At 41.6% G+C, this 27,075-nt stretch overlaps 1 protein-coding gene across 5 annotated transcripts in view; it reads right to left on the bottom strand.

Moving 5' to 3' along the window:
- Window positions 1-4,856: 4,856 nt before the first annotated feature.
- Window positions 4,857-27,075, bottom strand: part of arap1 (ArfGAP with RhoGAP domain, ankyrin repeat and PH domain 1) — a 29,966-nt gene continuing 7,747 nt past the window's right edge. The window contains exons 12-32 of one of the 5 annotated variants that reach the window (XM_079166558.1): window positions 19,866-20,040; window positions 19,415-19,546; window positions 19,058-19,193; window positions 18,792-18,894; window positions 17,938-18,130; window positions 17,648-17,693; window positions 17,205-17,368; window positions 16,531-16,743; window positions 15,816-15,921; window positions 15,579-15,726; window positions 14,891-14,974; window positions 14,656-14,733; window positions 13,964-14,081; window positions 13,036-13,149; window positions 12,793-12,932; window positions 12,602-12,684; window positions 11,620-11,679; window positions 9,562-9,625; window positions 9,073-9,148; window positions 7,284-7,479; window positions 4,857-6,250 (exon numbers count right to left, since the gene is read on the bottom strand). In XM_079166558.1, the coding sequence (XP_079022684.1) occupies window positions 7,301-7,479; window positions 9,073-9,148; window positions 9,562-9,625; window positions 11,620-11,679; window positions 12,602-12,684; window positions 12,793-12,932; window positions 13,036-13,149; window positions 13,964-14,081; window positions 14,656-14,733; window positions 14,891-14,974; window positions 15,579-15,726; window positions 15,816-15,921; window positions 16,531-16,743; window positions 17,205-17,368; window positions 17,648-17,693; window positions 17,938-18,130; window positions 18,792-18,894; window positions 19,058-19,193; window positions 19,415-19,546; window positions 19,866-20,040 (2,412 nt within the window). In that variant the 3' untranslated portion in view covers window positions 4,857-6,250; window positions 7,284-7,300. Of the gene's footprint in view, window positions 6,251-7,283; window positions 9,149-9,561; window positions 9,626-11,619; window positions 11,680-12,601; window positions 12,933-13,035; window positions 13,150-13,963; window positions 14,082-14,655; window positions 14,734-14,890; window positions 14,975-15,578; window positions 15,727-15,815; window positions 15,922-16,530; window positions 16,744-17,204; window positions 17,369-17,647; window positions 17,694-17,937; window positions 18,131-18,791; window positions 18,895-19,057; window positions 19,194-19,414; window positions 19,547-19,865; window positions 20,041-27,075 lie in introns of those variants that run through there. The other 4 variants (XM_079166560.1, XM_079166557.1, XM_079166559.1 and 1 more) reach the window with 4 other exon arrangements.

Here is a 27,075-nt window from a genome sequence, read left to right as displayed (position 1 = left end):
CCTCTCATCCCTCAAGCTGCTGTTACTCTCCTCCATCTTCTTAAGGCATTCTCATGATGGTGATATTAAAGTGGCTCCTGGCCTTTGTTTTTAAATCTCAAAAGCCCTTTAATTGAGGTGAAATGATATTCACCTCAATGTCATTGATAAGCAACGTAGGCCACAATTAAGACAACAGAACATTAGCACAGTTAAGTGTTTAACGTGTCTTATACAGTAGTCAGGAAACACAATTGCAATACCATCTAAACTTAACACAGTTTGCTGCCTTTAAAGGAGATTTTACTGTTTTTTTTTAAACTACAGGGTCACATTTTTTATTCTACATGAGACTCCAAAATAAGTTCTGAGTACACGACAGAGCAGCTTTGATTGTTTTTGATCCCTCACGTCTCTTTGTCTTAATCTAAATGACGAGTTATTCGAGGATCCGGTGAATGACAAAGAACAAAAGGCTTGGCAGAAGGTTGTGTGCTGCTGAGCTTCAGCACTGATGTAACAAGAGACTAAAAAGAAAAGGCACACGTTACTTTAGAAACGTGTCAACCTCCTGACGCAGGTTGGTCCAGCCTACTGATCTGAAGTATAACATTAAATAAAAAACAGCACGACCTCTGACAGCGATGCTTTTTATAATTGAAATGCTGCCGGGATCAACACCTTTGATGCCATCAGCGCTTGCTTGGCTGGTTTCCTTGACAACACAGCCGAAGATTTCGGAGGCTGAAATGATTTTGTTTAGGTTCAAAAAGGAGAAAACGTGAAATGAATATGAACTGAACAAAGACGCCCGATCGATTATAACCTGCAGAACTTGTCTAAAGCTCATCAGAGGCGGATTAGAAAGTTTTACATGGGGGTGGCAGCAGATTCTGGCAGGAGGGGCAGAGTAATTATCCAAATCTGGACTGATGCCTCATGCAGCCAAACACTACAGGTGGATGTAGAAGGTGCAGTGAAGGACACAAGGTATGATTATGAATATGATTTGTAGGTTTAAATAGTATGCCACAGATAGCTTGATTAACATGATTAATACGCATTGTAGACAATCAAACCATTGCAGATGGTCAGAGTTTTGTTTGCTTTTAAAGGGGACATATCATGCACATTTTCAGGTTCATAGACCTACTTGTATTTTGGTTGTCTACTAGAGGATGTTTACATGCTTTAAACATGAAAACACATTATTTTTCTAAGACTGTTTGTCTGAATAAATCTGTATTCACTCTGTCTGAATGCTTCGGTTTCTTTAAGCCCCCATCCTGAAAAGCCCAGTCTGCTCTGATTGGCTTTGCAAAGGTAGATTTCAAGCAGTCTGTGGAGGTACTCAGATGAGTGGTGGTACATTCTTATGAGCCTAATTGTGACATAGGTAGGGTTAAATGTGAATGGCTTGTTAAATCACAGGTTTTCTGAGCTACGCAGCCCACAAAAAACTGACTATGTTGTCTTATTTCACAGTTAGTGGGTCTGTAGGCACACCAGATACCCAAATGTATGTGCACGAGCACTGAAAAAGTGACGTTGTCGTGACATTTCCCCTTTAAAGACCACTGGATAGCAGAGAAGAAAAAGGAATTCAACACCGACATAAGAAGTTTAAATTGGGGCAATCGACAATGAATATAAATGCTAATCTGACATGAATTACAGAATCAACAGAACCAATTCTCCCTGCTCATTCCCTTTTAAAGCTGTGGAACAGGATTTGGCGGAGGACAGGGGGAAAAGGCGGAATACAGCAATCAAAGACAAGAGTCAATTTAACTGTCAGCAGCACAAACAACTTACAAACAACACAAAAATCGAACTCTTTCACTTTTAAACCCCAAAACTGCCAGACCGCCAGCTAACTTACCGCTTCAAAATGCAACAAAAGGTTCACCCTGGATAACTCTGAATTGTTTTAATTCTCCCATGAGTCAATCAGCTCCAGGTGTGGTGTCACATGTGAGTGGGTAGGGCACCAGGACTGGAAATGTAGAGGCCTCCATTTACCCTGCACCTCAGCCCATTACAACTATAGTAATGGTTGTCTCGAGAGGAATCGACCAAGTTTACAGACATCAGACGAAAATTTGCTCCCTAATTATATAAACAGAAGTGGCCGAACCCCTCACATTTCCTCCTGGATTACAGTTTAATGAAAATGGAGTAAGGGAAGAAAAAAACACTACAATTAAATATGTTGGTGTTGTATTGGCTACTGGTATGTAAAGTTTAAAGCAAATACTTGTAGTTAGTATAGAAAGTGGAATGTCCAAAATATAAACATCTTTGCAATGTATTAAAATGGAAACTGAACAGGCAATAAATACTAGTTACATTAGGTATTAATGTTGTTGTTCAGTGTTTTTTTCAGATAGTCCTGCTGCATTAGTTGTTGGTTGAGTCATATTTTGTGAACGTACTTGAGGTGTACTGTATCTTTGAGCAGACAATGACAGCAGTCTGTCATAATGCTCTCAAACCCACACACATGCTTTTCATTGCTGAACCGATTCAGCCTGACCTTCACATTAAAGAGGCCTCCACGTCTGCTGACGCAACACAGCATGCGGTGGAGGCCGAATTAACTCACTCACACTGTTCTTGTTTCCGTGTGCTCCGTGTGGAAACGAGGGGAAACTGGCTCACACAGGTGGATGTCCAGATTCCTGTGACTGCCATTGTCCCTCCTGTTGTTTGTCCCTTTCAGGCAATGTGGCACACAATGAAAATGTACATTTTATTTTTGGGAGCTGGCAGGTGGGCTGGCGTTGGCTGGCAGGTCCTGGCAGTTGGCACGCCCTGCAACCTTGCAGGTCCGCTGCTGAGGCTCATCTCCCTCATTTTGAACATTATCTCCGTCTTCCATTCATGGCCCTCCTCTGAACCGCACTCATCTGTCGTCATCCCTCTGCTTTATGCAACTGCTGCTATGACCTATGTAGTAAAGGCCATTTTGGTGTGTGTGTGTGTGTGTTTGTGTGTGTGTTCTTCCCGCAGTGGGTGCCGTGTGTGTGTGAACGGTATAGTGAAGGTCTCCTGTGTGCGATTCCCTCGAGGGGCTCGACGGTGTGTGTCTCGAGGTACATAGTGACCCTGATGTGTCAGCTCTGCTTAGAAGAATGAACAGAGTGCTGGTGGACCACCGTGACTCACACACACATACACGCAAACAAACACACGCACACAAACACGGGAGACCTCCTCAGGGCTCTCCCTATGATCACCGTACCCCAGCCACACACACACACTCTCCTGACATTTTTCCTCGAAGCACATCTATAGGCTTCCATTTTATGGATGTAGCACGACATTGTCATGAAGCCTGCAGGCCTCGAAAAATATTTTCCCTATATATTTGTGTGTATAGTCTATGTAAATGTAAAGTGCTGTGTACGTGTTTGGAGCACAGCTTGTTTTCACAGTTACCCAGTGGGGCAGATTCAAGCTGGACTGTGCGTGTGTTTGTACATTCATTTCATAAAAGCACTGAAGAAAAACAAGTTGATTACCACGAGGGCAAAGCAGAGCTGGAGGGCATCAACCTTTTGCAAGAGTAAAATGAACTATGTGACTATGCATTGTAATTATATGCATGTTAAGACACAACATGCATACACAACTAGCTGAATGCGTTTATTGAGAGTTTCAGAAATGGAAAATCAGTCAAATGCGGAGTAACTGAATAAGAAAAGAGCCAGACAGAGAATACACATGCGAGCCCAAGCTTATAAAAAGTATTCACTTTTATACTTTACTGTTTTACAACACTGAATCACAGATGTATTAAGGAGGTTTAGGCAGGTATGAATGTGAAAATATCTCTACAAATGTCTCCAAATATAAAACAGAAAATAAGTGACAAAGTATTCCCCACCATGGCTTCAGCAAAGTGTTTGTAGTCACATAAGTCAAAATCTGTTGCGAGTATTAGAGGTGTAAAAACTTAGACACACCTGTACCTGTATGACACAATGGAAAATGACACAATTGGAAATCTGCCTTAACAGCTGACTCTGTAAAAAGGGCAGAAACTTCTAAATGTCTGCCAGAAGGTATACAAGAGACGGTGAAACAACGAGTAAGATTGTACAGTCTGATGAGATTTAGATAGCTAGTTGCGTTTAGTTCACGTTATGATTGTCGTAAGCTCAATATCACACATCACCGTCTCCAGAATGAGGCACTTGGTGAAACCAAATTGATCCGTGGTCTCATAAGTCAATCCAAAGTTTGTGGTGAGACGTCAAATTGACCGTTTTAACTGATCGTGCAACTCGTCAGAGCTTATAGATTTGAAAGGACTGAATACTAATCCAAACAATTATTTTGTGATTATTTGTACCCAATATTGTGACAATCCACATAAATGGTGCATCCCCTGTGATTCAATGTCGAAAACAATTAAACATAACTAAAGCACATGTAGGGGATAAATACTTTTTTATAGAGTGTAAATTACTGTCGTAATCACGACTACACAGTGCAGTCTTCTCTCCTGCTGAGGACTCTACTGGAGGGCAGCTAATTACACACACACGCACTCATACGCACAATATGTATATACACATTTTACCACCAACTCTGCCTAAAAAAAATGGTGTTAAAAATGAACATTTGTCTAAAAGGCATGACGTCTCGCCAGCAGATATTCAAGCTCCCTACAGTACAGCATCTAGCGTCCTCTGCTGTCCAAATAAATAAGAAATCTTTCCAGCACGGAAAAAACCGACAGGTGGCACAAACGCAACTCTACAAGGCGGTGAAGATAGCTGGGTAAGGCAACTGTTGACAGGTTAGTACAGTTAATACAGATTGATTCATGGCTCTCCTTTTGACAAAAGATATCCACGTTTGGACCCAAGTAGAAGACTGATAGAAGATTATAATGCACTTTAATTTGTTTCTTGTGCTTCCAGGTCTTTCAATTGAACTTCTGCACCTTGTTTTGATGACCAAAATACAATAACATACAGTTACAAAGATTGTGCACAACAAACATAAAAGACAAGTTTATTTCAATGGGACTAATCCATAATCTAAAACTTCATAAATACTGCTGGTTAATGATAAAACACAGGGTTTAGAAAAGGATCTATAGAGGAAGCAGCGCTGAGGACAATGCGGGACACTACTGATCAGGCCAGGGCTTCACACATTGTGAATAAGTCAATATGGTTTCAAACTTAAGATGCTTGATTCAGAATAGGGGGCAATAGTAAATCAAGAGTTTCTTTTAATTCATCACATATTCTAACAAAGTTTGGCAACGGTCATGTTGCACTCAACTGTGACTTTCTTCTTTTAATCGAAAGAAAGGAAATGTTTTTTTCAGCACATACCTCTCATTCCTTCACTTCCCAAAAGACACAATTTAATACAAGCTAAAACTTGCACGCTCTCAAACACATATAGACATATTCACATATACTGTATGCACACTGGTGCATGACAAATGGACACAAATAGGCAACCCTGACCAAGGTTTTGCACAGTACAGGCAAAAATAAGAGTAACGGACACGGATCCATCATTTGTCATTTCTCAGCTTTACCTCTCAATCCTCGTCTTGGTCCCTGTGGAACAAACTCTGGACAGAATCGGGTCACCGTCGTCTGTGACATCAGCCTTGCTTATAATAGCAATTATTCAATTTTGAACTGCAGGATTACCCTGACAATTCTTTAAGCAATAGCACGGAATGAAAGCTGAACACATCACAAAACTATAAATCAGATTAACTACTACTGCAAGTCAATACACTTTATTCTTCTATTAAAAAAAAAAGAAAAGCTAAGCATTCAATGCTAGTGCCTAGAATAACTCAAGTCTTTTCTGAAATACATTAAGGAAATTAAGGTTTCTCTCAGCATGTCTTTCATGCTTCCGTCCCATAATGCAATGCAGTGTTTGAGTCACGTGCCACTGACCAACAGTTGAGCATTGGGCGAAGACTTGTCAAACATCCGTCCTAGTCCTTCAAACTGTCCCCCTTTGATTTTGGAATGCCACCGCTCCCAGCTGCTTCCACTGTACATCAAGTCAAGGGAAATGATTTTGTGCAGGAGGCCAGTGTTGCTTATATTTTACATGTGATCCTGTTTGTCCGTTTTAGTCCGGTTCATATTCAAAAAGGAGCAGATGGCAGTCTAAGGCCATAATCCACATAGAGTACGAGTGTCCATCATTCTGGCCCTTACAACGGCAGAATGACGTCGTCACTGGAATGTTCAGAGGTCTTCTGAGGCCGACTGTCCGCCTTTAAAGAACAGAAATCCAGAGAGTTAGGCATTCAAATCAGTGCGGTCACATCCTACACTTTTTATTCATTTGTACGGGAGTTTTAATCTATTACAGCAAACTGAAACACAGCCACACATCTACATTTAAAACCACTTATACATTTTCCTTTGAAAAGTCAAGCTCAAAATCTGTGTCCAGACTACACATGTCGCTGAGGCTGCCGACAAGATGTGGACTCAAGAATCAGCGCTCAAGAGGGCAGCCTGATAGATAAACCAACCAATCAGCTTAATGATTTATCTTTCTCTCAAACTTGGATCCTTGTATTATACAATAGATGTGTATACTACTAACTATTGTTGTCATTGCCAATTAATATGTTCATTATTTATTTTTAACAAACAAAAACAAAACCGATTAAAACAAACAAAACAAACAAAATAATGTAATTAGATAATACAATATTCATTATAAATATGCTAACCAGGCGTCATTTCTACGGTTGGTTACATAGGTGTGTAAGTATGTACAGGTGTACATGTAGGAGTGTGTGAATATTTAAAACAGAGAGGGAAGCCTGAGCAAAAACTAACAATAAATAATAGTAGTAATAATAATAATAATCATTATAATAATAAATACAAGTTTGCACTTCCATTCATTATTTTGTCTGTTAAACCTTTGTTATATGCAAAACCCAAAGATATTCAACTAAGATATGAAACACAAGCAGCAGCCCTCACATTTTAGAAGCTGCAACTAGCTGATCTTTGCTCAATAAATAACTTAAATTATTGTTTTATTCAACAAATTATGAATTTTCTGTCGCTCAACTAATTCACAAGTATATTACTACTCACAGAGGCATTAATGTTGAGCTATAGCAGCACCTTTTTTATTTACTTCTTTGTCATTTATTTTCTTCATTAACTGTGTCATTACTGGCCCATAACCCGAAGATCATCATGTGTTCATCATGACATGTGAATCAAAATGAATCTAGTTTGAAAATGGTATATCTTGTCAAATGAAATTGTAAAGCGCCGTACCTTTCTTGCAGCGACCATTATCGAACATCTCTAAAGAGCTGAAAGATAAACAGCAGAGGGGTTATGACAGGGAGGGAGACGGACAGACGGAGAAACCGAGAGGTGTAGAAATAGGAGGTGAAGACTGATGGACTGAAGACAGGAGGGAAACCTAGGGTGAAAGAGACTAAGAGGCAAGCAGGTGTCGATGGTACGTCTAGAAAGAAAGAGAAGTGTGATGAAGCCTCGTCACAGCAAGGAGAGATGTGGTGAATGTGTGATATCAACATTCAAGAAGGCAAAACAAACATCATCGGATTTCACCTTGAGAGTCATAAACAGGAGCATTCAACCATCCTCTCTCTCACACACACACACACACACACACACGGTCAGTGCTCCGTACTTACTCTTTTACTTCACGTTGAAAATTGGGCATATCAACATGCAGTAAATCTCTCTCCTCCACGCCCACATACACAAACATCTTGCATAAATACAGCTTCTGCTGCTGCTGCTGCTGCTCCATCACCAAAGCAATCACACCTCCTCTCATGCTCCAAATATATATATTTTTTTTTATCCAGTCGATACACTGAAAAGACAAGGATCAATAGAAAAATATGTGGAAGGCAACAACAACAACCCTGGAATTGTGTTTTTGCCAATGGAAGTAACAGCAGACTGTGTTGAATTCTTATGTGCCGCTGCAGTCTGCAGCACACTAACGAGAGGCATGTGATGGCTATCGAAACACCAGAAGGAGACAACTGCATCATCATATTGTGGACATTTGGTCGCATACCACCAAGACTAAGTGCACAGCGTATCATTGTGGATGGCTGCACTCAATTCTTTCTATGAAAATAAGCAAACAGATGGAGAGGGTGATGTTGATGTCGCTGAACAGGTCCGAATTAATGTCAGTGTGCTTGAAATGTAGTCCAACAAACCTACAGTGATGGTGTTTGTCAAACTCTTGCCAAGTGTACAACTCTGAGCCGACATGCCAGAAGCAGTGCTGCGAAACAAAATGTTGGCTCGTGGCCATATTTTGCCTGCGGGCATGAGTTCACTTTAAATGTTTTATTCTTAAATTTCTGTTTGCAAAGCTTTGGCAGAGCCTCGCCAAGAATGACTCTTGCTGTAATTCTTGTTTTGTTTGGTTCTCAATCCAAACCTACAATATGAAGATGCTGCCCTCTACTCCTCTTCACCTCATCTGGATTCTTAAACATTTTTAGACGCAGACATAATCTGGTAATTTATTCTCTTGCCCTGGAATCCAGGCTAATGAAAACACTTCAAGGAAGCGCCCTTTAGTCTATTTTTGGTCAAAAGAGCCAGTTTAAGAACCCAGATCCTGTCATGATAATTAAATCAAAGATGAATCATTGAACAGAGATTATTGATTCTGCACAGATGTAACCCCCAACTCCTGTCTTCCTTTTGGCAGAAGGTAATAATAAAAAGAGAAGACAAATATTGAAGCAACACTAAATGTGCATGTCTTTAAAACTGCATTTGGAGGGAAAAAAGTCTCCTCCGAATTCTACTCAAAGTACATATTACACAACTAGCACAAATTTGTTCGCCTCTTTGGTGAGGATCAGGGTTGAGGGTCTGGACCACCTGTTCAGCATGAATGCCTCTGATAAGCCAGTAGCTTCAGATTGAGCTTCCTGGTCTGACCTAGATTATTCCCAGTGATTGGTAGGTTCACTCACAGCAAGCGGGTCTTGGCTGAAAGCTGCCACGCTGTTCCGCATCTCATTCTCACTGCCACGCAGCGGTATCAGTGACACATTACCGTGACGCGTATCCGGCAACACGCGGCTCACTCGTGTCTGCTGGAGTCCGTCCTGAGGCCACACGTTGCCGTCGTACTTTAATGAGGAGTGGACACGAACACAGGGAGAGATGAGGAGAGGGAGCAAGAGGAGACATTACTACAATAGTCTCCGCAGGTTAAGGGCAATATGCATGTAACATGAGCATCTTACGTGCTATTTAAATTGTCCTGTTGAAGTATACTCCAACTTTGCTGTAAGATCACTAATGCTAAGAACCACTGTCTGTTTTTTTACATTCCTTAAAGATTATTGGCCGGTGTAAACAAACTGAAACAAAACAAATGGCAGATTTACAGAATATTCGTAAATTAAGTGTGTTGAAGCCTGTGTGTGTGTGTGTGTGTGTGTGTGTGTGTGTGTGTGTGTGTGTGTGTGTGTGTGTGTGTGTGTGTGTGTGTGTGTGTGTGTGTGTGGGTGTGTGTGTGTGTGTGTGTGAGAGATCGCACCTGGATACTTAGAAAGGTGGCATACCACTCCCTCATTTCTGACAGGGAGTCACAGCAGAGATACCTGCAAATAAATAGAGGAGTGTTAAAGTACGGGAGGTCGTGTGTGTGTGTGTGTGTGTGTGTGTGCGTGTGAATGCTGAGTGTATGTGTTTGTGGTCTGGGGAGAGAAAAATTTGGAGAGTTTGGAGAGGGAACCAGAAGAAAGAGAGAGATATTAACCGAAATTGACATATCCTCTCTTATGGCGCCCGGTGGTAGCGCCACGAGCGTAAACACTGAGTGTGATTCCTAATTTTAAACTCCCAACAAAGAAAGAACACTGATTAGGACCTTCAGCGTTCGGTGTGCGTGCCGGTGTCAGTGAAAACTGTGTGTGCGTGCATATCTTATGCCACTCAGTTTGCCGTCACATAGCCCTCCGAGTCATCAGCGATGCTGTGGTGCTGAATAAATAGGCTTTATTTATACAATGATTATTGTTCCGAGCAGATTTAGACTACAACAATTATTCAAGTGCCCTCCACTGAGACACAACAAAACACTGATACGTACAAGAGAACTAAATAGGATACAGTATAGTGTGCATAGCAGACATAAATTTAGCTGCAGTCAAGAGCTTAGGCACACATGCTAACACACCTCTCTCAGACACACACACACACACACACACACACACACACACACACACACACACACACACACACACACACACACACACACACACACACACACACACACACACACACACACACACACACACACGCACAGAGCTCCTCCCTCTCCCTAGTTTGCATCATTAGGGCCAACAGAGCTCATTAGCGCTTATTGGGATTCAAAACAGGACAGTAACTCTCTTCTATCACACATACCGTACCTACAGCGCAGTATTCGATAATGTTCTACAATACATTTACTTTCTGTGCAATTAACTTTCGAACATTATCAGCTGCAGAAGAATAAATGCTGCTCATTATCATCTTAGGTTTTCATAAAGGCACAGAATGAAATTTACATAATATTCAGAAAATTGAAGTAGCTTAAGTGCAGCGGCTGCAAGAATGTGCTGATAAAATGAACAAGTGTTCGAGAGTTTTGATGGGATGGAAGCAATAACGGGATAGAACTAAGCGACATTAAGTGCAGGTGGGTAAGTAAGATTGGAAGAGGGAGCCACATGGGCGCCTCCTCATCCATTAATTTTTCCATAATTTCAACTCTCTGCCTTATCTATAACCACTCTTCTCCTCACTACGTTTTCGTTTACCTGGAGTCAATGCAGAATTTCTTACTTAGCATACAGTTTCTCCCCTTCAGCGTGACACGTTGCCTCTCTACTTTCCACTTTCTCCCCCCCCCCCCCCCCCCGACTTCTTTATCTTTCTCCCACATCCCCTCCCCCTCTCTCAGTTTCCTCCTCTCAGGTGTGTGTTTTTTGCAACATGGCGATGGAGCGTAACCAAGAGATGATACTGCCTACAGCGTGACGAGAGCAGCACTCCCATTACAACAGTGCTGATGCCTACCGCTGTTGACAAGAGTAGAGGCCCATCGTTACGTGAATGCACGGACACACACAGAGCATGCAGCACATTCAACTGATGTACACTCACACACACACAGACAGGGATGTATATTATATATGAACGGATTTGAATAGAGGCATGGTTACAGGTGTACATGTGTTTCCCTCCTGGGTGGAAGCGACCTTTCACATGCCTCCTTCTCCAAACACTCACGCAGGGACCTGACCTGTTTTCTCTGCCTGCAGCGAAACCGCTAGCTTTTTTCTAAGATTGGTGATGTTTACATGCACATCACAAATGTAATCATACCGCCACTAAGTGAAAAATGTAAGTGACTGCTAAACAAAAGGACAGCAGATATGTCAAAAACGACTGAATGAATAAATACTATGCTTGGAATAAAACATGGGTGCTTGTTGAAATGGACAACATGAGCAGGACTGGCCTGAGCTACGAGTACTATTGGCTGACAGCTGTGTATTCTATATAAAAGGGCAACATGTATTACATACAGAGCTGGACATCTACTCACCACTGCTGTCTCTCTTGCTTCTCTTGTTTCTTACCCTCAAACACGACTGTCAGTCCCCAACTAGAGAAACAGAGGCAGAAAGATGATATTTGTTCAACAGCAGTCCAACTATAAATGTCCCAGCGCTTATGGTTCTAGGGCTCAGTCTGCCCCCTAGTGGTCATTCTGTTTACCAGTCACCGTGAGCTAATTTACTCTTTATTTTTTAATATTTATTTATTGCATTATTCAACGGATGCTTGATTTAGGTATATAAATAATACGTGGAGCTGGTCTTCATCACCAGTGGTTTTACACAGTATAGAGATTTATAAACAAAGTCTACAACCAAAAACACATTCTTTTTTTTAATTTGACAACGACAAATAGCACTGAAAAAGGAAGAAAATAAAAATAAAAATGATTGTACTCTTGGATGCTATAGCAGTCGTGTGCATAAAGCATTACTTTTCTGCCAATAATTATAAACCTTAATCAGGCTTATACCTTCCAGCAAGAAGTGTATTCAATTTTCAATTCAAGTCAATAGATTTTAAACCTTAGGGAGAGCAACAGAGGAGGGATCCCTCTCCCAGGATGGACAGGAGTGCAATAGATGCCATGTGTACAGAATGAACATCATAAACACATTCAATGCATATGACATAAATGATCCATATAATGAGAGTAGTAAGCAGAATAATGATTACGATTACTACTATAATGACAGCAGCAGTGGATACAGTAGAATAATAATGATAATAAAAGCAGTAATGGTATCGGTAATAGAAATAGTAATGTGACTAATCAAAATAATGATGGTAGCAGTGGGTGTCAGCAGGGCCATGGCAGGAGGCCCGGCCACGGTCCAGAGGGATATTCTTAATATTCAGACATTAAGATAAGCACACTTTATACTCTCTGGGGGAAAAAGACTGCTTTGCCACTCTGTAATTATGAGGAGGATAAAAAGTGGCATTAGTGCCACACTGCATGTACTCACCATGTAGGAGGACGGACTTTCTTTTTAATACCCATGTAGACCTTTAGGTTTTTCACTGGCCAGTCACGTTCTGTACGGTTACTCTGACAGATAGAGAGAGAAACAGAGACATAGTGAAGAGCCCGTGAAGGAATGGGACAAGAACAAACGAGAAAGTCACATTTGTTCCGAGTAAATCTTTTTAATCTTACTCTCACTTCCTTGTACATTCTGAGAGAGTTGGAATTGAGGACGAAATATCGGTCGTGGAAACTTCCAGAGGGGCGTCCCAAGATGCTTCGCTCTTCTCTGAATTTCATCATCCCGTGTTTGGATGCATCTGCTTTACTGGCTGTGGATTATTAAGAACAAAGTGACGTTGATGACCAACAATGCAGTGATGACTGTAATGTAATGTAATGTAATTTAGAGAGGCTGTTGGTTTGTGTGTTTACCCAGGTAGAGCATCATCGCCTCCATAGCGAGGTGTTTCTTGATGAGCAGATGGGAGTCGGTGCCAAAGGAGTGAAGGGTGGGTAAGACTCGCTCCTGATAGTGCAGTGGACGTTCTGAGGGAAGTAGAGCAACACACAACGCAGGGTCATATAAAAGAATTTCAAGAATCCTCAAATCATTTTCACCTGATCATTCTTAGACTAAACAACTCTTGAGCTCTTGATGCCGTGATTGACAGAGCACAGTGATTTTTCTGTGTTTTTGTGTTCCTACTTCAGTGAACAATGGAATGCAGATGTGGCATACAGTGATGTCGCTTTTCATCCTTGCAAGCAGTTTGAGCTGTGACGCCTTCATACCAAACTCAAAAATAGCTTTTGTTATTGTAATAGAAAAGTGACGTCTGTATCAGACAAGTGACAGAGAGAATCCCCTCCAGCTCGTCACTCGTAGTCTTTCTGATACCCTTCTCTTTCCCTGTATCATTCTTCCTTCTCCTCCTGTAATCAGTAGATTGGTTTACTGGCCAGTGATGGGAAATCTGCCAAAGCAGTTGCGAGTTACTGGCATTAGATAAGCCACCTACAGGCTTCCGGGTGGGGAACCAGATGTCCCACATACCAGGCTCAAAACAAACCACGGCACACGATCACAGAATGATCTTCTTGCCTCTGGGGTTCGGTGTCACTTTGAGTAGGTCATGCTGCGTGCTGAGTGGAGGGCACTTCACAAGCTTTGCGTCATTGTTTTTGGTTTGCTGCTGGCGTTTCTTTTTTTTTTGTCGTGCTATTTTTACATGCAAACTCATGTTGATTTTCTAACCAAAAGAGCATATCTGTACATGAGCCAAAATCCTCTGCTTCAACATCAAAAACATATTTTTGACAAATGTTATGCCATCTCCCTCTGTCTTCCAATCCTTCTCACCCATTTCCTCCTTGTCGCTGACCTCCCAGCAGTTCCAGTACTCTTTGTCTTTAACCTGGATGTTACGCCGGTCCAGGACCTCACAGGTCAGCTCTGCTGCGGTCATAGAACCAGGGATCTGAGGGAAAAAGTGACGCAGTTACTCCAGAGTCCCACTCTCTTAAACAAAGGGCAAAATTGTGGCTGTGTACCAATGTACCAATTGATCATAAATTGAGAGATGCCACCAAAAAAAGGCTGTAAGAAGAAGAACTTCAGCAGTTGTGAAATGGAGGTACTGTTAAATAAACTTGAAGTACTGGCGTTACAGAAAAATCTAAAAGCATCTAAGAGCAGTATGTAAGCCATTCAGAAGCTGAACACACGCCATATCATCTCAATAGTCCAAACTGGTATCAATGGACCAATAGTATTTCTTTAGCTCCCATATTTAATAATATAATCATTAAAATTACTAGAAAACACACAACAATTTGTGGACTGTGAAAACAAGATGTTTTTTCATATATTGGTACAGTACGAGTGCTCTCGACCAGTTAAATGTTCTAAGAAAGCATTGGTGAGTCCCAGATATCAATGGGTTGTAACGAAATAAGAACAAATCGTGGATACGAAGAAAAATATGAGGAGATTTGTTCTTATATCATTTCCTGAATGAGGCCCAGTGTGTCATTTGGTGAAGTCCAGGTCACCTTGACATGTTGCTCTGCTGTCTCCTTCTTTTCCTCCAGGTACACTGTACAGATGAAGTGCCCTCCAGGTTCAGTACTCTGAAGTGTCCGCAAACAAAAAGGTCAGACAAAAAGATAACAGCATTAGGATAACAAATAACAGAATGCAAAGATGCCCGACTGCAGAAAACAGGTGCATGCATACAAGCGTGCAAACAGCACCGGAGAGTGTTTTGTGTGAGTGTGTGTGACTCACAGGAAGCGTCGTATCGAGTCCCTTTCGCACTTTGATGATAACAGTGATCTCTTCCAGCTGCTTCTTTAGCTGCTGTTCATCCACCTGCAAGCAAGTATGAACACAATCATTCTCTCACACAAACAATAAATCAACCATTAACTGACATAATACTTTAATTACAACATCACGCCAATCTTTAGATCTCTGGCAGAAATCCCCACCAGCATTTCAACCCCTCTGTGTTTACTCATTTGTTGTAGATGGGTGGTTGTCTTTCGAGAAAAGTATATTTTGACAACGGCTGTAGGGGTTTCATTCTAAGCTCATAAGAGGCATTTCCATCATGATGTATTTCCTCACTCTCTCCCTAACTTTCTTCTAGTTTTCCCATCTACTTCTATATTAAATTGAAACAAACAAAGCATTGTACGAATATAATCTTATCAACACAAAGTATTTTAATGGTGATAATAACAAATAATATAATAGGAGAGACTGGAATCTTTTCTTGAAGGTTTTCTGCTTTTTTGGAACTTAATCTTGCAACAAATATAAGATGGCATGCTCTTTGAGATCTCAACCTTTACAAGCTACGCACTCTGTGTTGAGTTTGCCATTTTCTGATGTCATTTCTTTAGATAATTGACTCGGCTTAGAGAACAACTTTGTTTTACCCTCCTGTCTAACAGTGAGCAGCGAGTCTAACCTCAAAGATGGATGTGTAGTGCTGTATGAGGTCCTCTATGGCGCGGCCAGCAGTGAAGTCCTTCCCGTCGCTCTGGAACAGTGTGGGACCGAATACTATGGCCAGGTTATGGAGGTTCATCTGGTTCAGGTCAGAAAAACGCTGCACGCTACACAACATGCAGGGAAGAAATACATGGGTATGTGCACAAAGACATGCACAGAGGTACAAGATCATTTAAACGTGTGTGTTTCTCACCAATAGAGGTGGTTGATAAGGGCTTGTAGTGTAGCCTTGTTGACACAAGGCAGTCTGTTCAACAGCAGCTGGTATTGGGAGATTTTCTTGCTTTCATCCTGAAGAGCTGCAGTAAGAGACGGAGAGAGGGAAAGGAAAAGAGAAGTGTCAGGAAGTGATGGGTGAAAGATGGGAAGCACAGGATGAAAGTGTAAGAGAGCAAAAGGGAGAGACAGAGAGATGGATGGAGATGATATTAACAACAAGATTCTGCTTAAAAAGTGACAAGCTCCTGATTCAGAGTGAATGTAGTGCTCTGACACAAAAGCTATATTTGTGAACTGACATGCAAACAAGTGCAGGTGTTCGTATGGAGTTCTGTATGACAGATGGTGTCAGAAAGGTGACACCTGAAACCTAATCTGATCCGGCAACTGAAATCATTCTGCTTCCACTATATTCCCTTTGTAGTTTAAATAGTAAACACTCCAGAGTTGCGAAGTTCTCCAAACTTTCTGGAAGTGAAACTCACTGCCTTTGCAGATATCAGCCACTGAGAAAGTCTCTTGCCACACCAATACAATGTTAAGTCTGTTGGGACTAGTTTTGAAGTAGAAAAAGTCTCACAGTATCTCCAAATCACATGTAAAAAAAATAGAAAATCCACCTGGATATCTATCCTCAAATCCCAGCGGGACTAGGCTGCAGGGCACAACAACAGTCTTGTGAATCTTACCAGCAGCACTGAGCCAGGTGCCGGCCCCCTCTGACGTGAACAGTCCCTCCTCTAACTCCCTGAAGAAGCGTTTGAGCGTGTTGGAGACGTCGTCCACCTGGTGCTCTCCTTCTCTCAGCCGGAGACTGCGAGCATCACGACGAAATCTCTCAAACAGCGCTGTCACACGGGATTGCACACCGCTCTTACGATATATCCCCTCAGAGGTCAAGCCTAGAAAAAAAATAAATAAATAAGCATACACAAGATAATGGTAGAAACACAGGCTATGTCTATACCGTACCTCTCAGAAAAGACATACTGTAACACCATTCTAGGCTTAAAAAACCTTGTTCATCCAACTTTCATATTTCAACTTCAACAGAAAAGATCATATGGTCCATTACAGATTTACAAATTTCAACTGAACTGATATGAATTTAAAGATACCTTTGTATAAAGTGTAAAACACTATTTCACCTCAAAACAAGACTTCATTTGGCCAAACGCTGCTGAGGCATTGTTCTCTAAAGGCTAAAACTTAAAAGCATGTTGTCGTACTGGTCTATAGACTCCTGTGGTGTAAATGTGATTAAATTAATTGCAGGCACGTATATGTGTGTGTTGGAGAAAATGCTGTGACTCTGTAAATGCATTTGTTTCCCTGTCCGTGTACATCTCTGTCTGTCTCTTACCGCACCGCGTGATGTAGCCGATGCAGCTGTGTACTATGACAGGTATGTCTGTCTCCGTCAGCTGCTGCTGGCTCAGTGTGTCTCCTCCGCTCCCCGCTGCCGCCTGGATGGCAGCGCACCAGCCGGAAAAATCCAACTTCCTCTCTCCCTCTATGTACAGAGTTCTGAATAAAGAGAGAGGGGGACAGAGGGGAGAGGAGAAGGAGTACAAAAAGAGAAAATGGCAAATTAACAAGTGAAGAAGAAAAATGTAAAAATGCAAGGGAGTAAGGAGGGGGGGGGGCATTTAGAAAAGACCAAAAATGATTCAGAGTAAACTTAAACTTAAATTTAAAGAGATACACATTACAATCATTTTGACTGCGCTCTGTACACAGTGGCTGTACATTGTGTGACAGGTTGTGAAGTCATTGTATCACCATTCTAACAATCTCCCCTCTCACCTGCCTCTCTCCACCAGAACCAGCACCTCATTGTCTTGTTGAATCGCTGTAAAACACAAATACATAGTACTCTTATTGTTCCAGATCGCCATACTTTTAAACCGAGTAAACGTCACAGCATGTCTGTCCTTCAAACTTCTATATTTCATACTCTGACATGTTTATTTCTGCTATATTTCCAAATGACTGTTCTGTCAATCATCACTCTGAGCACCCTGTCACTGTGTGTGTGTGTGTACAGACTACAGTACAGTTAGAAATACAGTTTGTGACCAATGCGTCTTACTCACAGAGTTCATTGAGTTTGCGGAGGTGGATCTCCTCTCCCTGGCTGTCCTCCAGGTAGGCGTGAAGTGTGGAGCCCACCAGAGCAAACCAGCCCAACTTGGATGTTTGTAGGTTCAAGCCGTCTTTACATTTCAGCCGCCCAATCCGCTCAAAAGTCAACTTCAGTAGCGGCTCTGCGGTGGCCGGGATAAAGCTCTACAAATAAAAGGGAGACATTAGGGCTTTTTAATACATTGCACATTAATCATTGTCTGCTGTCTCTTTTGATGATGATTACCTACTGCAGAGTGTGCATTACTGAACTCCTCTGCGAAAGCCAATACTAATGTAATTGTTAGAAAGGTTAAAGCTCCTGTACAGTATTTCAATGATTGCAGGGGAATTGCCGTCTTTGTGGCTAGACTTGAGCCACGGATGTGTAGAAGGACAATCTACCATCCTGGCATTTATGTTTCTGTTTGTGATGCTATAACTCTGATACATTCAATTGTTTTTACAATAATTGCAGGATTGTGTGCACAATCACTTTGCAACATCCACTTTCAGCGGTCTCTGCAGAGCAGAAGGTCAAAGCAACTGTTGCTGCACAGCATCGTGCAGCTGACAATGACATCAGCCGTAAAGAGCGCTGTTCTGAAGGAAAATAAGTGGCACAGGAAACAAGTCAGCATTAGCTGGCCCTGTCCTGACCACGAGGCAGCATTTCCCATCTCAGCTGAGCTGGAACTGCACACCTTCCACTTATTAGCTCGCTCCAATTTCACTACAGAAAAATACCGTCCCTCTGTAAGGGTTCACCCGAGGAGAAAGTAAAAGGATTTGTGCTTGTGTGTCTGGACAGGTATTTGGTGGTTACCTTGGCAATAGACTTGACCCATTCCTTGTGGCTGTCTGGGTCATCAGTGCCAAACAGATAGAGACGCTCTGACCCTGAGTAAAGTTCAAAGGTGTGTTCATACCTGAGTGTTAGGAAGAGAGGTTAGGAGGAAGTGAGAGTGATATTTAAAATTAAAATTAAAATTTCACTTAGACAGCTGACTGAAAAAGAAAACCCAGATTCAGTCATTTAATACGGGCAGTAAAATTAATTGGAAATGGATCAGTTTGCGTGCGTGTATATACCCGTGTCTCTCAGGCGCGTCAACGGCCAAGCAGACTATCTCTGAAGCCTTCAAAGCACCGTTAGGGTTCGAGTTCTTGTCACTCTCATAGTAGCTGAAGGTGCCATCATTCACAGTGCACCAGCGACGACTGAACTCTACACGGAGGGACAAATAAAGAATGACAAAGCATAATATTAAGAATTATAGTAATATAAATAGCATCTGTAGACACTATAGTCTTGTATGTTTACAGCGACTACTACATGACTTTGTTTAGAAAGAGGCTTTACAAATACACAGCGTATTGAGTATTAGCGTTCTTTGTTACGGTGAGGAGTGGAAGTAAGTGTTAGTGCCGATTGGTTTACGTGAATACCGTCTTTGCCCTTGCGCTCTGTGATGGCCCGAGCCATGGATGCAGTCTTGAACAGGAAGCCATTGTGAGACACACAACGTGGTGGTGTGTAATGTTTCAGCTTGTCTTCATCCATCTCTGACCGTGGTAGCTCTGCAGGAGAACAAACAAACAAAAGTCAAAAAAAAAAAATCTTCTTGTGTAAAAACATGCAGGCTGTCATCTTCTGTGAGTCGATCTGATATAGGAGAAGTGCCTCCGGTAAAGATAAGTGGGAAACTAATCAAAAACACTTCTGTGTACAGTATGAACAGAATGTGTGTTTGGTTATGTAACATTTAGGAATGACATGGTAGAAAAATGTTGATGGTACGATAGTGGCACATCGAAGAAAGTATGATGAAGATGCATTCAATTCTCAACATAATAAGGTGCTTTTATGTAACCCTGTGCTTGTGCAGTCTTACTGTACCTGTGTTGAGATTGTGGCTTATTAACTCAGCCTGTAAGGATTGCGAGTGTGCGTTGGCCAGGGAGAGAGGAGTGGGCCAACTTGACATGCCAGTTGAACAATTCACATCTGCACCGCAGAAAATCAAGCTCAACGTTTCCAGCACATCGCTGCACTGCACATTTATACAAAGAGCCTGGGGAGAGGAAGACAAAAGCAAAACACAATTAAATCCCACAGACGGAGACAGTGACGTGTTGCTCAGTGTACAGAATGCTCCCATCGGACTTATGCCAAATACTATATATATATAACGATACCATTTGAGTGCAGGGAAAATCAAACCAAATGATCACAGCAAGTTAATACAGCATATTTTTGGAGATTGACTAGAATGACAAAATCTGCCATTTACAGTTAACCTACTTTACTTACTTAACCTAGTGAATCTTAACCTGGTAAGTTAAAATAAAGACGCACTATTGCAATACTATTAAGTCCCGCTCTGGTTGCGAGGGAAAAAGCAACAGGGTGGGAGTGGGAGATGCAGTAAAAGTGTGGCAGAGAAAGAAAGAGACACAATCAGTAAGAAAGAGACTAAACCCCTGATGAACCCCTTTTGTAATGTGGTCGTGCAGCTGCTGACCTGGATTTAATCATGTGATGTGACTCTCTGTCAGCTTTGTTGAGAAGGAAAGAGCTGAGGTCAAACTCTGTGTGTGCGTGCGTGCGTGTGTGTGTGTGTGTGTGTGCAGGCAGGTCAAAACCTCCAGCAGGCCCTCTACTGATCCATAACCACCAACAGTGTAATGAGCATCCTTGCTTTACACACTGCTATAGCATTACCAAGTGGAAGTTAACGCAGTGTCTTGTTTGTTATTGTTGAGAAACAAATTGTGCTGTCAATAAAAAAACAACAACATAAGTCATTATTTTGGGATTTATAGGACCTGTGGAGGTTATTATTATGATGAAACTACCGACATAGTGTTTGAAGTGTTTTAAGTCCTGTGCCAATTGCTGAGTCCACTCAAAATCCACCATATGCACATTTAATCAAGATTTAATATCAAAGAAGCCTGGAGTCATTTTTTTGTGGTTAGGCTGGAAGTCCCCATGAACCTTTTACTTCACTTCAAAAGGAGCACCAGTGAAGTGAACACTGAGCTGAGAGCAGAATAAAAGATCACTTTTACTGCTCTTGTTTGAGGCTGCACAATTAATGTAGACTATTTTGAACTAATTGTGAAATGTAATTCAGCGGTATTGAAGTGTTACATTTGTCGATATTTCACTAAAGGAACTGTTTCCATTACATCCAAGCAGACTAATTACAACCCTTGAATGTGCAGCATGAAGCCATGTGACCAAAAACAAAAGTTAAGATTTGCACACAGATTTGGTGGGAAATGAAACAAAAACACATCAGATGTGTCTTTGGAAAAACAAGAAAACAAGTATTTGCTGAATGTAGAAAACAAACAGACGATAAGATGGAAAAGTCAAAAGATACTGTAAACCCATATGTAAAGACAATGGAAGGAGGGGGAATACAAACTATGTTATGACTGAGAAGAGAATGCAGTGTTTTTACAGCTGAGGAACTCAGTTTGATTTCACACACACACACACACACACAAGTCTGTCTACTGTTAAAACCAACAAGCTCCTTTGGATCTGATTGAGAAATTCCACATCACTCTGTCACACACACCCACAGACAGAACCCCTCCTCTACCTCTAGCCACACATAAACAAACCAATTAACAAAGATTCCGATTGCACAAGACACCCCTACGCGCACAAAAGACTGAGAAGCAAACAGCAGTTCTCAGCCTCCCACAACAGTGAAGACATCTGCGCTAAAAGCTAGCCAGCGATCTAAGAGTGGAACACATCCATGTGCACGTGTTGTACAGTCCAACAGCCTCATTGTATGGATCACATGAGAGTGCTAGTGAGCTATTGAAAGCAGATATATTGTGCCGTACAAACTGGCGAGCAACAGACAGTTAATTAATACATTATTAAACAGCTGTTTGACGATAGATATTAAAACGATTCACAAAGTAAATCATGTTGACAGCAAGGCAAAACTGAACAGATTCTTAAAGAGAGATTTTTTTGAGTGCCAGTATCAATGGGAAACCATGTGCTAGACAGAGTGAAATCCGTGGGGTGGGTTTGATCGATATTTTGTGCCTCCACCTTTTTCTGCTTGGATATGACACCGCATTTTCTCTTTTCCTTTGCCAGACACACAATTTACTGGATTTCTCCTGCTTTATCTTGCAGTTTCTTGCTTCCCTTTCCTTTAAACTACTTTTTCCCCCACGAGAATGAACTGAACTAATGTTGTAGACTGGGTTTTTACAGCCTCAAACTTGGAAAAACTGCACACTACAAATAAAAACATGCTCTATGTCAATGGGGCTATGAGAGAAAACGGCTGCAAAATGAGTTAACTCCTATTTTATCCTGTTTATTCATCACATTGACCTGGTCATCTTTTTTAACTTTACTGGCTGACACCACTACCCACAAAATAAAACAATTCAGATCAATCCCTGTGGGCTAACAACAGCCCAAAAGCTACAAGCCAGATCATGATGTTCTGTAATTTGACTACAAGCTCAGTTCAGTTCGGAAACAAATACATTGTGATGTTTTGTGCTGACACATACCTAAGCCTGATAACTGTGTGTGTGTGTGTGTGTGTGTGTGTGTGTGTGTGTGTTCCAGTACATTTTAACATAACAAGCCCTCTGTCCAATGTGGACATACATGTGAAAGCCATGTTGTAAGTAGGTCAGTGTCCAGTAATGAATCAATAGTCAACCACGTGAATTCTGACTGAAGAGAGTTGCACCTATCAGATCAAAGTACAATGAGGAAATGGGTGTTTGAAGACCTCACGCCCTCCAACATCTGCTGCCTATGAAACAGGGAGTAGTGGAATAACACACACACACACACACACTCACACACACACACAGACAGAAAGAAAGAGAGAAGAGAAGGGAATTCAAGAATCTTACCAAATCTCCCAAGAGAGAGAAAGAGAGAGAGAGAGATTTTATCTGGGTGTGTCTAAAAACACAGGCCTCCATCTGGCCTCTGCAGTTATATTGGACAGAAATGGAGGAAAAGAAAATATTGTGAAAGGAAGATGAAAGCATTTTAGTGGGGCACATTAATTAGAGACTAATTGTACTTGGCTACAAACTGAATATAATACACTCAGCCCTCTTTTGCGCTGACACACACACACACACACACACACACACACACACACACACGCGCGCGCGCAGCCGACTGCTTTGTCCATTTTAGCACATACCGAATGTCCAGCCAAAAACACACATTTACACATGTGTGTATGCACGTCCATATATTAAATCCAGATGAGAAAGAGTTATTCACACATGTCCCGTCATTACCTCACCAGGGTCAGTATACAGAGAGAGGGAGATGGAGAAGGAGGCGGAGGTAAAAAGCCAGACAGATGAAGAAGGGAAAAGAGAAGAGAAGAATGAATGCGGCACAGAGGAAAAACACAAAGACAGACAGACACAGAAAAAGATCCCATCTCCCTGTACAATTGAAAAGGATTAATGACCTAAAATACTACAGTGTGAATGAGAAAATAAGAAGACTCCGTTGGAAAATGGAATAAAGATGAGGCAAAAGAACGAGCACGAGCAGGGATTGGACAGAAAGAAAGGGTAGAAGAGATGGAGCTTTCCTGTAGAAGACACTTTCCGTAACTATAAAAACAAGCCCATAAAGAGTTTTTACTACAGCCTCTCAGCTCTGTTTGCTATAATAAATAAAACGCTGGTTGTCCCCAGCATGAAGTCGACATAGACAAAACAAACAGAAGCTCAAAAAAAAAGTGGGATCAGTCATTGGTTGTGGTTGTTTAGGTGGGAGGACATCAACTCATACTCACTAATGCTCGGGACAAAAATGGTGAATGGGTTTTACAATCTTAAGCAGACAGCTTTGCTTTAACAAATGCAACAAAAAGATGTGTGAAAACAAGTCTTGCTTTACATAACTGTCCATAACTTAAACTTGGCACACATGCTTTCAAACTGCCAATACTTCCCTCTGTGTGGTAAATAACTCAAGGACACACTGAGCAGGTCTCTGGCAAACGGTTTTTTATCCCCCAAACAGTGCTCCTTGGTTTCTTTGCTCTCTCACAAAGACATAAAAAGGAAACCACCAAACAATAAAGCATTTTAAGAAAGGCTTTATAAGAAAGATATTAGTTGACAATAACAAGACACTATGGAGCAAGACTGGCTGTCAAACATACTACATCAAATAGAAAACCAAGATGAGTTTGGCATTCTTGGCATGCTCAAACACATTTTGAATAATTCTTCGTTAAAACATGAACACTATGTTCTTGCAAGAGGATATGAAACCCAATTAGTTTATCAAAGGCCGCGGAAAGCATCAACAGTTGACTACCTAGTGCAAAAGATAGAGGACACAAAGCAGGAAGGGACCAAGCGAGAGAGACAATGATGTCCATTGACAGAGGTGAGGTTGTCTACTCTGATTACACAGAGAACACATGCACACACACACACACACACACACACACACACACACACACACACACACACACACACACACACAAGCACGGACAGAGAGAGCAACACAGACCAAAAATGCAAAAAAAGGGCAGAGAAACATGCCTACACACACATTAATATGCATAGTAACGTATCTCAGCCCACTCCCAGTGAAAACCGTACACACAATAACTCCAATGTGCTCACTGACTTAGAGCTACAGCAGCGGTTCAGCAGCCTTGAGACAAAACTGTGACCCACAAACACATTAAAGTATGTGTTTGTTTCATTGCACTGAGATAACATACTGTTAGAGATCCAAGGTCCATTGACACACATTCCTACACTCCCCCGGAGGTAATCTACAAAAAACACACAGATGCAGACAAACACAAATACTCTCACTACCTTCCTCCTCCAGCTCACTAGCACACACACAACCTTACCTGCAAGTTTTCAGTTCCTTTCAATCACTGCTCTGTTTGAATGTCAGTCGACGCAGACAGGCACAACACAAGGTTGCACATGCCAAGAAACAAAAAACAAAAAACCTAGTTTGTGGTGCTTTAGTCTGGCAGAAAGTTAAGGGAACACCAGCAACTTACGAATAAGAAAAGGAGCCAGGAGCGAAGAGATCAACTTTCTGCTGCAGTCGAAGCAAACAATGAGGAGGGGAAGAGAGGGAGAGGCGGAGTTACAGCACATTCCAGCTGAAGCAGTGTGTAATGATGTCACATTCAAAAAGAAGAGGAAAAAAAAGAGAGACTTGATAAACAAACCTGAATGTGAGCCAGAGACACTCCAGCAGCACTCACTGCCTTATTATCAATGCCTTCTTTCATAACTGCATAATTAACTCAAACCCATTGCAGAGTCTTTTATTTCTTAAGACACACCCAAGTGGAAAGTGTAGCAACGCTGAGGAACTTCAAGTATTTGAATTTAAAAAAACAACAACAGGTAGAGCTGGTTCTGCTTGAAATGAGGCGAAGTTCTGAATTCAAAAATTCTCAAGACAGAAAGCGGGAAAAAGAGAAAGCCATCATGGAGGAGGACTAAAGGAAGAAGGGAGGACCAGCGGCGGAACAAAACGAGTAGTGATTAGTGCGTGTGTGTGTGTGTGTGTGTGTGTGGGTGTGAGACAATAGGACAACTTCCTTTATCTTCTTCTGCACATCCCAAACACAGTGACTCACTCACACAAGTTTGAACGCTTGAGTGAGGAAAAATAGAACTCACAGTCAGGTGCTGAATTTGACTCACTCACACACTCGGTGCGTCTGTGAGCAGCCCACATTGTTTGCGGTTAAGTGGGTTAAGCAGCTAATGAGTGACCCAGCAGAGTCTGACACACTAAGACATTTACTGCACACAGTGGAGCACAGCCAAGGCACAATACAAAACCCCCGACTCCAGCCATTCAGAAACTGTTCCCAGGTGTCGTGTTTCTGACTTTTACTGACTGAGTTTATCATGTTTACGGGGCAGAGGAATGCATGTCTTCAGCGTCCTGACTTCATTGTGATATCTCCCTAACACAGAGTCCACTGCTGATTCTCTAGTATGCGCTGATATGTTTTGCAAACACTGATGACTTAGAAGCAAGCCCGGGGATCCACAAGACAAATGAAGTATCACTCTAATTACTCTAATTTAGCTCGACTCTGAATGTCAGTTATCAAGATTATTGCAACTGAGTGTACTTTAAATATTGGATTTAATCTGGGATTCAGACAGCTTTTGCAATCTAGGAACCTGCGTTTAACTCCAACTGCTGTCAGTTCCAATCAGTTTCTTGAATGCTCCACTTTGAGGTGAAGTGACAAATATAGCTTGCCTGAATCAGCTATCTGGCGAGGGGAAGCATACATACTTGCTATTTTGGACTTTTAAAATGAGCTTACTGAGTGAAAAATAATAAATACTCTCCTTTAGTGCAATTCTAGACATAAAAAAATGTATTTACACAAAGGGATTCATGTTTAATTATGTTCTGTTGAACTGGTTTCACAGGAAAGGCCAGTTGTTGTTGTTGTTGTTGTTGTTGTTTGTCTTTCTGTCAGTCAATCTTTCAAACGGATCTGTACAGTCTGATCACTTCTTTATTTTTGGAATCTTTGCCACAGTCTGATTAGTCAGCATGCAGATGTACAGTGTATAGTGTGTGTGTGTGTGTGTGTGTGTGTGTGTGTGTGTGTGTGTGTGTGTGTGTGTGTGTGTGTGTGTGTGTGTGTGCGTGCGTGCGTGCGTGCGTGTGTGTGTGTGCGTTTCCGAGCAAAATCCAGTCACAACTAAGCCTGTGACACTCTATGAGACATATGCACACAGCTGCTGGGAAAAAAACTAATCTTAAAGGAGGAACTGTATTGTGATGCAAAGGGGGGAGTCAATACTAATACTACATTCACCAAAGCGAATAAATAAATGAAGTAACCATCATTGGTTAAAGAGAATTTAGTCATAGCGGATTGCTAAACCAATGATCTCGGCCGCCTCTAAATCCTCCCTAAACCTCTCTTTCCCAAGGTCTGTTGACTGAAAGAATTTCCAATGTAGTTCTGCATATTAAATCTCTATAACCAGTGTGTGCATCAAATTCAACTGTTAGGGGAACACACACACAAAGGCAAACAATCAAAGCA

The sequence above is a fragment of the Pholis gunnellus genome, assembly GCF_910591455.1.
Source record: "Pholis gunnellus genome assembly, chromosome: 9".
Lineage (NCBI taxonomy): Eukaryota > Metazoa > Chordata > Actinopteri > Perciformes > Pholidae > Pholis > Pholis gunnellus.
This window is presented reverse-complemented; position numbering and strand designations above follow the sequence as displayed.